Raw genomic sequence first — 16,484 nt, 5'->3', positions numbered from 1 at the left:
TGCAGCGTTAGAGACATGTCCCTTTAAAGCTGCCTGAGACTGACTCCACCTCCCCGTTTATACTTCCTGTATACTCCTGTGACCGAGGTTAGTGGATGTCGGCTGCAGGCCTTTCTTTTTAGTTGTTTGCAATTTTAGGCTGTTCTGTTTGAATTGTGGTGGTTGTCAGCGATGCTGGTTGGGTCAAGTGTATTTTATGGGGAGGGTCCTTTTTATCTCTGCTGATTTCTTTGCTGATTTCTTCAGGAACATCAGCTGCAGCCAGGCTTTGGCGATCAGTGCAACCTGTGTGAATGTTTAGCTGTTCAACTTTAAACAGCTTGGCACAAATGGTTTCCTCACTTCAGTAAATGCAAAGTGCTTGAACTAAATCTAAAGTTGCTCACAGGGTCATAGAGTTGTACTGTACTGAAGCTGGCCCTTCGGCCCACCATGTTCATGCTGACCAAGTTGGTCAGTCCCATTTGCCTACATTTGGCCCATGACATAGAAACATAGAAACATAGAAAATAGGTGCAGGAGTAGGCCATTCGGCCCTTCGAGCCTGCACCGCCATTCAATATGATCATGGCTGATCATTCAGCTCAGTAGCCTGTACCTGCCTTCTCTCCATACCCCCTGATCCCTCTAGCAAAAAGGGCCACATCTAACTCCGTCTTAAATATAGCCAATGAACTGGCCTCAACTACCTTCTGTGGCAGAGAATTCCACAGACTCACCACTCTCATCACAGACTGACACATCCCTATCCATATATCTGTCCAATATCTCTCTCTTTTAAAACCTGTGTAATTGTTTCCACTTCTATATCTTCCTCCTGCAGGTCATTCCATATATGGAATACCCTCTGAGTGAAAAACAGGTGTCCCTGAGGCCCTTCTTAATTCTCCTCTCACCTTAAGCTGATCCACTCTAATTTTAGAATCCTCTAACCTGGGGGAAAAAAAGGACTGAGTGTTTACTTCATCCTTGCCCCTCATGATCTTCTGCCCCACAATATATTCACCCCTCAGCCTCCTCTGCTCCAAAGAAAAAGTTCCAGCCGAGAAACCGCTCCCTCTAACGCAAGCTAACCTGGTAACATCCCAGTGCAAGGGTTTGAGGGAGGTGGAAATTTATGATCACCTTTGGTAAACCAACAAAGTAACCTTTCCACCTGGGAGTAGGTTTCATTAATCCAGTTGTGGGTTTGAAGGGTGACACACAGAAGCTCTGACTGCTGGAGATAAGGAAGGCGCAGTTCTGTTTCAAAGGTTTTAATTTCAAATTGGATATGTGAAGTCTTCTGAGAGCGTCTTGCGTTTCCAGGCTGCTCTGCTGACCGAGAGGCCACTGTATAAACAGTGGCGCTGGATGTCAGCCAAGACCAATGCCGGAATTGTGAGCAGTGTCTCTACCTCGCTGTTGACAAACCTCACCACCTCACTCAAGTCACGGCCTGGGAAGAGTTTACATTTTATTCACGTCCCAACTGTTTAACATTTTCAACGATGATTCCCCCTATTCCAGGGACCCCAACAGTCCTTTAGACGTTTGGTAGTGGTACCTTATTAGTCACGGTGCGGTGAAATTCATTTTTGTGTACAGTTGAGTACAAATATCACTATACATAAGCGCTTAAATACATATTAGATAAGCATCTCAGATACAGTACAAGTGTACAGCAATGGTACACTGTGTCAGTATGGAGCCGCCAGTTTGGCACCCTCATCAAGTCCAATTTGTTGTAAGTGCAGGGATCTTGATCTGACTAGGAAGGTCTGTTGTCCTGGCAGCGTCGCAGGTGAGACAGAGGTTCACGTGCATGCTGTATGGAGCTTGCATGTCCTCCCGCATGGAATTCCTCTAGGAATTCCACATCCCAAGAGACCGGCAGGTTTGTAGGTTAATTGGCGTCTATTTCTTTTAAAATGTGCCTCGTGTGCAAGGAGTGAATGAGAAAGGGGGATAACAAAGAACTGGTGTGGACGGGTGATCGATGGTTGGCATGCTCTCAGCGGGCCAAAGGGCCTGTTTGCATGCAAATCTATAAACCAAAAGCGAACAGCAAATGTATCCATCGATACTGTTTTGAAGTGTGTCACGCGGTTCTCTGGAAAGTGCCATGCAGCCATGACAGATCTACTTGTAATTGCTTGCCTGTTGTGTGTTCATACTGACAGCGTCTGTGGTCACCAGGGATTCTGAGGTGTTGGTGCAGTTGAAATAAATTCCTCCCCAACGCTAGAAAAAGGACACGATGGAAGAGGTTCAATCGGACTTCCAGAGACAATTCCAGGTGGCTGTTTCTGTCATCCAGGCCCTGCCAAAAAAAGGTGAGCGAATTATCCTTTAAGAGTCCAGAGTGTTTTATTGTCGTATGTCCCGAAATGGAACAGTGGAGTTTTTACTTGCAGCAGCACAACACATCTATAAAACATAGCACTCTGTGTGGTGCAGAGGTTTTGGTGGGAATGGTAAAGGATGGAGACAATGCCATATATTCCTCTCCATTTGGGATGGGGCGTCATGGTGGCGCAGCGGTAGAGCTACTGCCTTACAGCGCCAGAGACCCAGGTTCGACCCTGACTACGGGTGCTGTATGCACGGAGTTTGTACATTCTCCCCGTGTCCTGCGTGGGTTTTCTCCAAGATCTTCGGTTTCCTCCCACACTCCAAAGATGTACAGGTTTGTAGGTTAATTGACTTGTGTAATGTAAGGTGTAAATGTAAAATTGTCCCTCGTGTGTGTAGGGCAGCGTTAATGTGCGTGGATCGCTGGTCGGTGCGGACTCGGGTGGGCCGAAGGGCCTGTTTCCGCACTGTATTTCCAAACTAAACCATTTACTTTTGTCCTTTGCCTCATACTTCTGAGACCCTGTGACAGACAAACACCTCTCTGGCCTCTGGCTGTGCTGATCTCTGACCTCCACTCTGCTCTGTAGCTCTGCTCATTTCAAGGAGTATTGCGGAACAGTTTTGTACATTGCACAAACTTCTCTCTCTAGGGTGCTGCCTTTTTTTGTAGTAAAAGACCCATTTGCATATGCTAATGTTCAAATTTGCTGCTATTTGATCTGACTGGTTTAGATGTAGGTTACATGATTTTCTTTATGAATTCTGCCTGTCTTTTTAAGGTCATAAGTGATGGGAGCAGGATTAGGCCTTTTGGCCCATCTAGCCTACTCTGCCATTCAATCATGGCTGATCTATCTCTCCCTCCTAACCCCATTCTCCTGCCTTCTCTCCATAATCCCTGACACCTGTACTTTCTTGGAATAAGCACACTGTAGTAAGAATAAGCATCTGGAAAATATTTATTGGGGTATACATTAAAGATTGTAAATTGTCCCTAGTGTGTAGGGTAGTACTAGTGTATGGGGATCACTGGTCGGCATGGACTCTGTGGGCTGAAGGACCTGTTTCTGCGCCTTATCTCTAAACCAAACGCAGGCTCGGCGATCGCATCGCTCAACGCCTCCACTCAGTCCGCCTTAACCAACCTGATCTCCCGGTAGCTGAGCACTTCAACTCCCCCTCCCAGTCTGACCTTTCTGTCATGGGCCTCCTCCAGTGCCATAGTGAGGCCCACCGGAAATTGGGGGGAACAGCACCTCATATTTCGCCTGGGCAGCTTGCAGCCCAGCAGTATGAACATTGACTTCTCCAACTTTAGATAGTTCCTCTGTCCCTCCCTTCCCCTCCCCTTTCCCAGTTCTCCCTCTATCTTCCTGTCTCCCCCTATATCCTTCATTTGTCCCGCCCTCCTGACATCAGTCTGAAGAAGGGTCTCGACCCGAAACGTCACCCATTCCTTCTCTCCTGAGATGCTGCCTGACCTGCTGAGTTACTCCAGCATTTTGTGAGTAAACTAAACTAAAGGTGGTTTCTGCCTGTAAACAAACAACCTGTGTTAGGTGCGCCAAATAGGAAATTCTGAGCACAACCACTAGTCCATTAATTCCGCAATACCCACTGTCACCAGCAGCATGTGTTGGAAGGAGCTGCAGATGCTGGTTTATACCCAAGATGGGCACAAAATGCAGGAGTAACTCAGCGGGTCAGGCAGCATCTCTGGAGAAGAGGTTCAGGTGATGTTTCGGGTCGAGACCTTTCTTCAGACACCAGCATATTGCAGGTTTCCATTATTGTCATCATCTGTATAGTTGTGGGAAACCTAGAAAAACTTGTATATATTTTACATTCTCAGTGTCATCCCAGAGCAACCTATGCACGATTCCATCAGTCAGAGAAGACTCTTCGAGTTGTACAAGATTTTTTCAATCACACACAGAGATCAGTGGCCTTGTGTTCAAAGTTCATTCGTATTTTTTTTTTAATGGGAAATGTACACAAACAAAAGGAGTATTTGGATCAATACAGACACCTCAAGACATCTTTTGCCATTTCTAAGCTACTGAGAAGATGAGCAACTGAATGTCCTTCTTAAAAATGCTTTATGTTATTAAACTGATTTTCTGATGTAAAAATTGGAGCAGATTTTAATTCTGAGAAGCATCAGGAATATTATGAAAGAAAATAACACACAAATTTGGCATGGTGGTGCTGCTTCACGGCCGATCTTATGCTTGTAGTTAAAACATGGAACAGTACAGCACAGGAACAGACCATACACGCCACAATATCTGTGCCAAACATGATGCCAAGACCAAATCTTATCCACCCGCACATAATCCTTATCCCCCGTCCCTCTATTCCCAGCATATCCTTGAGCTTATTCAAAATTCTCGTGCGTGCCACCATCATATATGCCTCAAAGTCCAACAGTGTGTTCCAGGCACCTCCCAACCTCTGTTTAAAAAGAAAACCTGCCCCACACATTTTAGTATCTATATACTAAAAGTCTTGTTTGTTCGTTTGTTCCTGAACTACAGACAAAACGGTACACGATAGCGCAACAATTTTAGGCCCACCTTACTCGCCGTCGCCCATTTGGTGCTAATGGAAGAAGTTTCATTGAAATCGGTGTTATATTTTTTAAGTTATTCACATTTAAAAGTTTAAATCTATCTCCTAGGGAGGGGGGAGGATAAGGAGGGTTGAAGGGGATGGAGTGGGGGGGGAGGGGGGAGGGGGGGAGGGGGAGGAGGAGGAGGAGGAGGAGGAGGAGGAGAGGGTGCTGCACCAATGCAGGTGAAGTTTGGGCCCAACAGGTCCACTTGGTCTAGTCTCCTTTAAACTTTGCCCCTCTCACCTTAAAGCTATGTCCTCTAGTCTTGATTCCCCCCCACCCCCATTACTGGGAAAAACGTTCTGACCGTCTACTGTGTCTAGTTACACGGGTGATTTTTATTAAAACTTGAATTGTATTCTCATCACCTTAAATACCAATACAATTTTGCAATCGTACCACACCCTACCTCTAAAGACCTGCAGTATCGTAAACAGTGTATGGTGGCTGAAAAATGTTATGACTATTGCTTTGAAATTCAAGATATGTTGGAATGGAAGGTCAAAACCTCCCTGTACATGGACGATGTCGCCGTCTTCTGCTCAGATCCAGGGTCAGTCCGCAGACTGATCAGCGTCTGCGACCAGTTTGAGTCGGCCATGGGGGCCAGGGTGAACCGCAGGAAGAGCGAGGTCATGCTCTTTGGCAACTGGCCCGACCGATCTTCCATCCCCTTCACCATCAAGCCGGTCTTCTTGAAGGTGCTGGGGATCTGGTTCGGGGGGGCTGAGGCGTGTGACAAGAATTGCCTGGAGCGGATAGCCAGGGTGGGGAAGAAGCTGGAGCTGTGGAAGCAGCGCTCCGTCTTCTTCACAGGAAAAAATCTGGTCATCAGGTGTGAGGAGCTCTCGGGGCTGCTGTACTTGGCGCAAGTGTGGCCCGTCCCTCCCTCCTACGCCATGGGGGATCACCCGGGCCGTCTTCCGCTTCATCTGGGGGTCGGCGATGGACCGGGTGCGACGAGCCACAATGCACAAGTCGGCAGACAACGGGGGTAAAAGCGTGCCCAACGCTGCCCTCATCCTGATGGCCACCTTCGTGTGTGGCTGCATCAGGCGGAGCATAGAGCCAAGGCATGTGGGCACCAAGGGCCACTACCTGCTGAAGTTCTACCTGTCCCCGGTGTTGCGACGGATGGGCCTGGCGCAGATGCCACGCAATGTGCCAGTCAGCTGGACATTGCCGCACCATCTGTCGTTCATGGAAAGGTTCTTCCGGACCAACACCTTTGACCACAAGTCCATCGGGCAGTGGTCAGCACGGAACGTCCTGCAGGCACTGCAGGGGAATGACTCCATGGATCCTGTGGCATGGTTCCCAGAGTGGACTGCCCAGCTTGTCTGGCAAAATGCCTCATCGGCAGAACTCACCAACAAGCACCAAGACGTGGCTTGGCTGGCGGTGAGGGGAGCCATCCCAGTCAGATCCTTCCTGCACTGCCGGAACCTTACTACCAGCGCACGCTGCCCTCGAGACGGCTGCTACGGAGAGGAGACGGTGGCCCACCTCTTCACAGAGTGTGGATTTGTCAAGAGAGTCTGGAGAGGTTTGCAGGGGTCCCTGTCTCAATTTATTCCGAGCAGCTCCGTCACAGAGGACTCTGTGATCTACGGACTGTTCCCAGGGACGCATTCAGAGACTGACATCGAGTGCTGCTGGAAGGTCATCAACTCGGTGAAAGACGCTCTTTGGTCTGCCCGAGCTTTGTTGGCCTCCCAGCGGAACGAGCTGTCCGTTGGGGAATGTTGCCGACTGGCCCGCTGCAGACTGCAGGAGTACGTGCTGAGGGACGCACTGAAGCTTGGTGCAGCCAACGCCAAGGCTCTGTGGGGGAGGACCACAGTCTAGGGTCCTTCTGCTTCTGGACACGGGGGGGGCAGGGTGTGGTGGAGATGCCCCTCCAAGTAAGGGATTCTGTGTAAATATGGCAATAAATATCTGCATTGAATGTATAACCTCCGGGAACGTCGGATGGAGTTTCTGAAAAGAAAATGTTTTTGTAAATATTTATTACTAGAGTAAAGTATTTTTGGATATATATAAAAAAAAGAAGTTTGATTACTAAGTTGATGGCTTGGATTTCTACCATTCACTCTGCCCTCCCCTTCCAAGCATGCAGTGAAAGATCTGACTCTGAGTGTGTATGGTCTTCCAGTCATCTTGAAACTGTTGGCAAAAGCCATAGATGAAAGAATGGTTCGACTGGGCTTGCATTCACTGGAATTTAGAAGGATGAGAGGGAATCTTATAAAAACATATAACATTCTTAAAGGATTGGACAGGCTGGATGCAGAAAAAATGTTCCCGATGTTGGGGGAGGTCCAGAACCAGGGGTCACAGAGTAAAAATAAGGGGTAAGCCATTTAGGACTGATGTGGAAAAACTTTTCCACCCAGAGAGTTGTGAATCTGTAGAATTTTCTGCCACAGAAGGCCAATTCACTGGATGTTTTTAAGAGAGAGTTAGATTTAGCTCATAGGGCTAAAGGAATCAAGGTATATCGGGGAAAAGTAGGAATGAGGTACTGATTTTAGATGATCCGCCAAGATCTTATTGAATGGTGGTGCTGGCTCGAAGGGCCGAATGGCCTACTCCTACACCTATATTTCTATGTGGATCTATAAAACACAAAGGAAAATATTTCTGAAATGTGACTTTAATTAACTGTCTGATCCATAAACACAAGGGAGATACCATAGCAATACATTCTGTCACCTTTAATAACAAACATCTACGTGTGAAATTATAATGATTCTGCATCTGCCAAACAATTGAAATGGTAAAACATTACCTGGTTGCATCGGACTTTTTAAAGGAAGATCAAATTCCAACATTGATTTGCAGAGGTAAAACAGAGAACGTAGAATAGTATAGCACAGGAACAGGCCCTTCGGCCCGCAGTGTCGGTGCTGAACATGACGTTGAGACCAACTCTTATCTGCCTGCACATAATGTCTATTCCTCCAGTCCCTGCACATCCATGTATCTATCCAAAAGTGTCTTAAATTCTACTTAATGCCAGGTGCAGATAAAGACAGAATAGCAAAAGTAACACAGGAAAGTTTGTTGTTTTTTTGTTGAAGTTGTCTGCCTCAAGTTATGCATTCTGAGTCCCATCAGTCTCTAACTAAGAATTACAACTTTGGCTTAACTTATCTATAAAGTGGGTTCTGTGTGGTGTGTGGCCTAACCAAATACTTTGGTAGGAAGGAACTGCAGATGCTGATCAGACTGATCAGTCTGAAGAAGGGTCTCGACCCGAAATGTCACCCATTGCTTCTCTCCACAGATGCTGCCTGTCCCCTGAGTTACTCCGGCACACTGTGTCTATCTTCTAATACCTCTGTGCTCGCTGGGAGCAGCCAACAGGCAGATGCCGCACACAATCCTCAGACAGAATTCCCACTGGACATCATCCCAGTCCCGCAGTCTATGCCAGCAGTGCTCTAGATTGTACAGCGTCTGGATTGGAAGGCTTGTGATGCATGTGGACCATGAAAATCAAAACTCCCTTGATGTTTAATTTAGCAAAATGACCAGGCTCTGCAAAATAGTCCTTGAGATTTTTTTTAAATGTAGAATTAATAAAATTTGATTGTTGGAGGTGGGGAGATAATTATCTTCATGCAGGTGATTTTTAAAGGCTGCTGAAGTTTAGTATCTGCCTCCTGTGCTAGTTTTTTGGGGGAAACTGGGCTTCAATTTTAAACAAGTATGCAAAATATGCTCTGGCCATTTATGTGCAGTAATATATTCTCTTGGACTCTTGGATATATACGCTTAAACTTAAGTCACTTTATCCCCCTCGTATCCCTCTATTCTCTCTCCTTATACCCATATCCCACCCTTGGCTGTAGAAGAAAGGTGGGGGCAGGGGGGGTTGGCAGATGGTAAAGTTTCCCCCTTCCCCCCTCGTCTCATCATATATTGCACCCTTTTGTCTTCTTTTCTTTAGCCTCTGACTTGCCTCATCCACCTGCCGTTCTCCCCCCCCTCACCTGTATCCACCTATCACTCGCCAGGCATGTTCCTGCCTCCACCTTCCTTTTTCAGCTTTCTGCTCCATATTCTAATCAATCCGAAGAAGGGTCCCATCCCAAAAAGTCACCTGCCCATTTCCCCCCTCGTACGCTGCCTAACCTGCTGAGTTCCTCCAACACATCGTGTTTTTGCTGAAAGACTTCAGTTTGTGTTTGTGCGAGGTTTGTTATTAAATGTGCAGCCGTTCAATACCATGACTGGAAAGTAAAGGGACCCTGCTTGGGTCAGGGAGGGTGAAATCATTTAGCATTTCTCGCGACCCAGTGAAATTTGGGATTGGTGCAGGAAATGTGGTTCTGAGGTGCATGATCAGCCAAGATTTTATTGAATGGCAGGCCGGGCAAAACCTCCCCCTCACCTGAAGAAGGGTCTGAAGAAGGGTCTCGGCCCAAAATGTCACCCATTCCTGCTCTCCAGAGACGCTGCCTGTCCCGCTGAGTTACTCCAGCATTTCGGGTCTATCCTCGGTTTAAACCAACATCTGTAGTCCCTTCCTACACACTCCCCAGGATTTATCCCACCCCAACCTCTCTCTTCCAGTTTTCTTTCCCTTCCTACATCCGTCCGAAGATGGGTCCCATTCTGACACGCCACTTGTCCATTCCCATCCACAGATGCTGCCTGACTCGCTGAGTTCCTCCAGCACTTTGTGTTTTACTCCAGTTACAAAGGAATAACAAGTGTAGGATTTCATTCCGAAGGGATGCTTGGGATAATCTTTATCTTATTGTTTTAATTTGCTTTTGCACTGAGGTACTCATTATTTTTCCTCAATTTGCAATGTCCTGGCTGGATATCTTGCATTGGATTATTGTCTATATATAGGAATGGGCACTGAAATTTATCATGTTGTTCATTAAGCCAGATTGCCACCATTACATTTCACACTAAGCTGATAATTTATTATTCAAATATAACTGAAATGTTTTAAGAACCCTCTCTACGCTACATATTTCCTGAGGGATGTGGGCCTGGGTGTAACAATATTTGATGTATGTTTCTGAAACAATAAATGTCACTAAAAACAGAGCAAATCATTTACATTATGAGACTAAGATGCAGTTATGCATCTCAATGAATGTATTGAACGTGCCACTCATTGCTTGTCAATGGATCTTCAAACAATGAATGGTTAAATAACAACATTTATTAAGTTTTAAAAATGTTATTGATTTAAGCACAAGCCTTTTGAGATTTGGAGCGCTGAAAATCAATATTAAAACTATTGAAGTAATGGGAATATGAAATAAATTTTCCAATTGACCATATTCGTGAATGGATGAATAACGCATTCTGCTTCATTAATCTTTAAACTATTTTTGGTTGTCATCTCATCTCAGTCTAAGCTGTCTTAAAAATTCTCATTCAGGCTATGGTTTGATGGTAAAGCATTCATTCAGTGCGAGTGTAATTGATTGCAAAATGTATTTTTAAAGCGGAGACTCTTAGGTTCCTGATAAGGGTGCCGAAGGTTTAATAGTTTATTGTCATATGTACAGTGGTCCAGTGAAATGCTTTATGATGCACGCCGTGCAGTCAGTGAAACAACTATACATGATTAGATTACAATCGAGCAGTCCAGTGTACAGATACAGGATGAAGGGAATAACGTGTAGGAAGGAACAACAGACACAGGTTTACATCGACGAAAGACCCAAAATGCTAGAGTAACTCAGCGGGACAGGCTGCATCTCTGTAAAGAAGGAATGGGTGACGTTTCAGGTTGAGACCCTTCGGACTGAGAGTCAAGGGAGAGGGAAACTAGAGATATGGAAGAGCAGGGTGTGAAAACGACAGATCAAAGCAGATGTCGATCAAGGAAATGTAGAATGGCCATTTAGTGCATGGTAAAGTGCATGGTAAAGTCTGATTAAAGATAGTCTGGCAGTCTAACTCGGGACCTCTCTAGTTGGTGTTAGGATGGTTCAGTTGTCTGATAACAGCTGGGAATAAAATGTCCCTGAATCTGGAGGTGTGCGTTTTCACGTTTCTGTACCTCTTGTCCGATGGGTGAGAGGAGAAGAGGGAGTGTCTGGGGTGAGACTGGTCCTTGATTATGCTGCTGGCATTGGGAGGCAGTGGAAAGTGTAGATGCAGTCAATGAAAGGGAGATCGGTTTGTGTCCACAATTCTCTGCAATATCTTGCAGTCTTCAATGGAGCTGTTCCCAAACCATGCTGTGATTCATGCCGATAAAATGCTTTCTCCTGCCCATCTTTAGAAGTTGGCTAGAGTTGTAGGGGACGTGTCGAACTTCACAAGCCTTTTAAGGAAATAGAGATTTTGGTCGCCTTCCTTGGTCATTGGTTTGATATAGCTAGTCCAGGACAAATTGCTGGTGATATTGACTCCTAGTATTTCTACTTTGGCGCCATCAATGTGTGTGTGTGTGTACCGCTTCGATTCCTGAAGTCGATCACTGTGTCCTCTGTCTTGCTAACATTGAAAGGTTAGAAACATACAAGCATAGAAAATAGGTGCAGGAGTAGGCCGTTCGGCCCATCGAGCCAGCACCGCCATTCAATATGATCATGGTTGATCATCCAAAATCCTGCTTTCTCTCCATATCCCTTGATTCCGTTAGCATTAAGAGCTATATCTAACTCTCTCTTGAATATATCCAGTGAATTGGCCTCCACTGCCTTCTGTGGCAGAGAATTCCACAGACTCGCAACTCTCTGGGTGAAATCTTTTTTCCTCATCTCAGTCCTAAATGGCCTACATCTTATTCTTACTCTGTGACCCCTGGTTCTGGACTTCCCCCAACATCGGGAAGACTTTTCCTGCATCTAGCCTATCCAATCCCTCAAGAATTTAATATATTTCTATAAGATCCCCTCTCATCCTTCTAAATTCCAGTGAATATAACCCCAGTCGATCCATTCTATCATCATATGTCAATCCCGCCATCCCGGAAATTAACCTGGATGATCAACCATGATCATATTGAATGGCGGTGCTGGCTCGATGGGGGAACGGCCTACTCCTGCACCTATTTTCTATGTTTGACACCAGGTTGCGAGATTCTCAATCTCCTTCCGTACACCGTCCCGTCATTATTTGATATGTGACCCACTACTGTGAAATCATCCATGAATTTGTAAATTGAGTTGGATTTGCACTGGTCTGCACAGTTATGGGCATGTAAGGAGTAAAGAAGGAACCTGAGAACCTATCCTTGTGGAGCACCATTATTGTTGGGGATGATTTATCCCCTATCCTCACTGATTGTGGTCTGTTGGTCAGGAAGTCAGGGATCCATTTGTAGAGATGAGTGCTGACTCCATGTTCCATGAGTTTGGAGATGAGCCTGGATGGGGTCATGGCATTAAAAGCAGAGCTGTATTCTATGAATAAAAATCTGACATAGGTGTCTCTCTTATGCAGGTGTTCCAGGGATGAGTGTAGGGCCAAGGAGACTGCGTCAGCCGTTGTTAGATTTGTTCTTTGTGGGAGCTTACTTTACAGAAATTGGCTGCAGTCTTTCAGATATCAGAATAGGGGTGGGGTTGCTTGCTTGCTTTAGGAATTGCTGCAAAGAATGTGGGAACTACTCCACAAAAAACTAATCATTCACTTTCTTTCATCTGTGAATGGCAGCAGCAAGTGGCCAAGTGGAAATATCTCGGAGGACTAAATAGAGTGTTCTATTTTAAATTTGTCTCTCTACCGTCAGGTTCTTACCAGCCGTCCCATGAGAAGATGCTGAAGTTTTACAGTTACTACAAACAGGCAACGGTTGGCCCCTGTACCATCAGCAGACCTGGCTTCTGGGACCCCGTGGGACGCATAAAATGGTAACCTTTGCCTTGTGTTAGCTATCAAATGAAGGTGAAGGAAGTATGGCGATTCCTCGTCACCGAGAAGTCATTGTGCCTTTTGTTTTAATATGTGGACTCTGAGCTGGTTTTGGTTTCTCTTTGATGTTTGGAAACTCAAAGGAACTGGGGAAAATGTAGATGGGGGATTTTTCAGTGAGGCTATGATGAGCCAAACTATTTTGTTCCATGCCAGACATTTCCCTTAATTAGACAATTGAGGTATTTTTTTGCGTTTGGGGAGATTGGCAAATCAGTTCATGATTAACACTGCTAATCTTTCAACGCATTAGAAATCCTACTTATCACTCTTGAACTGTAACCTTGGAAGTTGCTGTTATTCTTGCCATTGTAATTGAAGTAATATTAGGGATTCTGCACCTATCATTAGATAATATGATCTTAAACTAGATTAAGACCATTTTCACAACTGCTCTCATCCTCTACCACTTATCGGCCACATTGCTTCAGGCACACCTGGGTTCATTAACTGGAGCCCCCCAACAGGGATAGACACAAAAAGCTGGAGTAACTCAGCGGGACAGGCAGCATCTCTGGAGAGAAGGAATGGGTGACGTTTCAGGTCGAGACCCTTCTTCAGGGAGTAGGGAGGCCGACCAGAGCTCTTGGGCTTTTCCACTTGAACAGGTGCCTTATGGTTAAACACCAGGAAAACTTTCAAATTTTAAAGTTTTTAACTATGGTGAAAGATTTTGGAGATATTCAGTCATTCCACCTCAGTTGAAGGTTGTTGTAACACGTTGCTCAATTCATTTATTTACTGGGTTAACTTGCCCTTTGGCCAGCAGAGTCCATACTGACCATCGATCACCCGTTCACGCTAATTCTACGTTATCCCACTTTCTCATCCACTCGCTGCACACTGGAGGCAATTTTGCAGAGGCTAATTAATCCACAAAAGTCGCAGGTCTTTGGGATGTGGGAGGAAACCCATGCATCTAGAGGGGAAACATGCAAACTCCAGAAAGAGAGCAAGGTCTGAGGTCAGGGTTTGGCACAGTGAGGCGGCAGCACTACCAGCTTGTGAATTATAACTTTCAATCAAGAGCGTTTAATGGTTATGTACTGAGACGGAACAATGATTTAAGAGTAAATTGGATAGGTATATGGATAAGAGGGGATTAGAGGGTTATGGTCTGAGTGCAGGTAGATGAGACTAGGTCAGGGAGAGTGGTCGGCGTGGACTGGAAGGGCCGAACGGGCCTGTTTCCATGCTGTAGTTGTTATATGGTTATATGGTTAATGACGTTCTTACATGCAGCAGCATAACAGACCTGTAAGCAGTACTCAATTGATAACATCATAAAGCAAACAACAAAGTCCAATAATTCTAAAACAATCCATAGTTAGTGTGCAGAAATGGGCTACTTGACTTGCCATGTCCATGCTGATCTTTTTAAAGTATCCACACTAATCCTATTAGGGCCCCTTCTCTGACTTATTCAAAGTCGTTAAATGTCCCAAACATGGTGATGGTATCCATTTCCACCAACTCCATTGGCAGAGTTACAGGTTCCTCACTCGCGCTGTGAATAAAACTATATGTTCCCCTCTCCAGTTGCCTAGACCTGTCACGATGGTTTTTTTTCTCCCTGATCAAACCTTCAGTCGTCCAATTCTTTCCATGATCAGCTTTTCCCTTCATCCTTACCAGAGCACGCTGGCTCTAAAATTTGACTAATTTTTTTTTTTAAAGCTCCAATAACAAAGACGGAAGTGCTCGATGTTCTGTTGTAATCTGAAATGTCTGCACTCAAATCATATTGCCAATGTTATCAGTAGTATTTCTGCAGTGCAATGGGGCACAAGATGCAGCAGTGTATTCATTCGATCCAGTTAAGAATTATACCTTCAGAAATGAATAAACATACTGAACGTATTGTTATGTTACGGGCGGCACAGTGGTGCAGCGGTAGAGTTGCTACCTTACAGCACTTGCTCTTCGGCCCAACTTGCCCACACCGGCTAACATGTCCCAGCTACACTAGTCCCACCTGCCAGCATTTGGTCCATATCACTCCAAACCTGTCCTATCCATGTACCCATCTAACTGTTGCTTAAATGTTGGGATAGTCCGTGCCTCAACTACCTCCTCTGGCAGCTTGTTCCATACACCCACCACCCTTTGTGTGAAGATTTTACCCCTCAGATTCCTATTGAATGTTTTCCCCTTCACTTTGAACCCATGTTCTCTGATCCTCAATTCACCTGCTCTGGGCATGGGACTCTGTGCATCTGTCTGTACGGAGTTTGTATGTTTTCCCCGCGACTGCGTGGGTTTTCTCCAAGATCTTCAGCTTCCTCCCACACTCCAAAGACGTACCGGTTTGTAGGTTAATTGACTTGGTACGAGTGTAAATTGTCCCTAGTGTGTGTAGGGTAGTGTTAATGTGTGGGGATCGCTGGTCGGTGCGGACTTGGTGGGCCGAAGGGCCTGTTTCTGCGCTGTATTAACATTAATAATAGCAATCAAGTTGAGTTGAGTATATTGCCATATGCAGTTCAGGCACAATGAAAATCTAGCGTGCAGAAGCTCCACGGGCACGTTAATTGGACGTTACCTTGCACTAAACATTATTCCCTTTATCCTGCATCTCTACACTGTGGACATCTTGTTTGTAATCATGTGTAGTCTTTTTGCTGATTGGATAGCACGCAACAAAAACCTTTTCACCGTACCTCATTACGTGACAATAATAAACTAAACAAATGGAAAAATTGCAGGAAAATTCTACAAGATCGTGAAAAGAAATAGACACATGCAAAACACAAGGTAGACATAAAATGCTGGAGTAACTCAGTGGGTCAGGCAGCATCTCGGGAGAGAAGGAATGGGTGACGTTTCGGGTCGAGACCCTCCTTCAGACTGAAGATGGGTCTCGCCCCGAAACGTCACCCATTCCTTCTTTCCCGACATGCTGCCTGACCTGCTGAGTTACTCCAGCATTTTGTGTCTACCTTCGATTTAAACCAGAATCTGCAGTTTTTTCCCTATAATGTAAACACGTCCATGGTAGTGTAATCAAGTAATCTTCCACATTAGAGTATTGTTTGATAGATTATTTCATCTTTTCTGTGCCTTTAAGTAGCATTTTGTAGTGCGTTCAATTTGGAAACCTTTTTTAAACAACAAAAGGTTTGCAGATGGGTGTCTAAGTAGGTTAGTGGGACCCTTTTAAAGGTTGTACATTATGAGTAGTGTGAGTGTGTAAAATGGTTGTGTTGCTCAGAGACTGCCAATTTTATAATGGCCCTGTTTAGATACAATAGCAGCGAATTATTTCATTACCGATTGTATGTTCTCCCCGACGGTTGGAAATCACTGCAAATTTGATTGGATGTGCGCAGGGTGGAATAGGCAAGATCTGGCAGTGACCAGGTGTGTTGTCTCCTGCAGGGATGCTTGGAAAGCTCTCGGGAGCACGTCGAAAAGAGAAGCCATGGCAAACTACGTGGAAGAGATTAAAAAAGCCGCAGGGGAGGTAGGTTTTCCAGTCCGCGGTTCCACCTGATCCGTCTGTGCAAAAGGCAAAGTTGTTTTCCTTGCGTTGAAAAGGTGTTAATAGATATTTTATTTTAAGGAAGTAGCTAGCCTATTCCTATAACCCCTTGATTAAGGAACGGCAATGCCAGAAGATGCGAAATTGTCTCTG

General features: G+C 45.3%; 1 protein-coding gene across 1 annotated transcript in view; it reads left to right on the top strand.

The window, feature by feature from the left end:
* Positions 1 to 16,484, top strand: part of acbd4 (acyl-CoA binding domain containing 4) — a 51,004-nt gene continuing 34,520 nt past the window's right edge. Inside the window, exons 1-4 of the mRNA XM_078424641.1 lie at positions 1 to 87; positions 2,163 to 2,315; positions 12,669 to 12,789; positions 16,229 to 16,313. Of these exons, the coding sequence (XP_078280767.1) occupies positions 2,240 to 2,315; positions 12,669 to 12,789; positions 16,229 to 16,313 (282 nt within the window). The 5' untranslated portion in view covers positions 1 to 87; positions 2,163 to 2,239. The remainder of the gene's footprint in view (positions 88 to 2,162; positions 2,316 to 12,668; positions 12,790 to 16,228; positions 16,314 to 16,484) is intronic.

The sequence above is a fragment of the Rhinoraja longicauda genome, chromosome 29 (assembly GCF_053455715.1).
Source record: "Rhinoraja longicauda isolate Sanriku21f chromosome 29, sRhiLon1.1, whole genome shotgun sequence".
Classification (NCBI taxonomy): Eukaryota; Metazoa; Chordata; class Chondrichthyes; order Rajiformes; family Arhynchobatidae; genus Rhinoraja; species Rhinoraja longicauda.
This window is presented reverse-complemented; position numbering and strand designations above follow the sequence as displayed.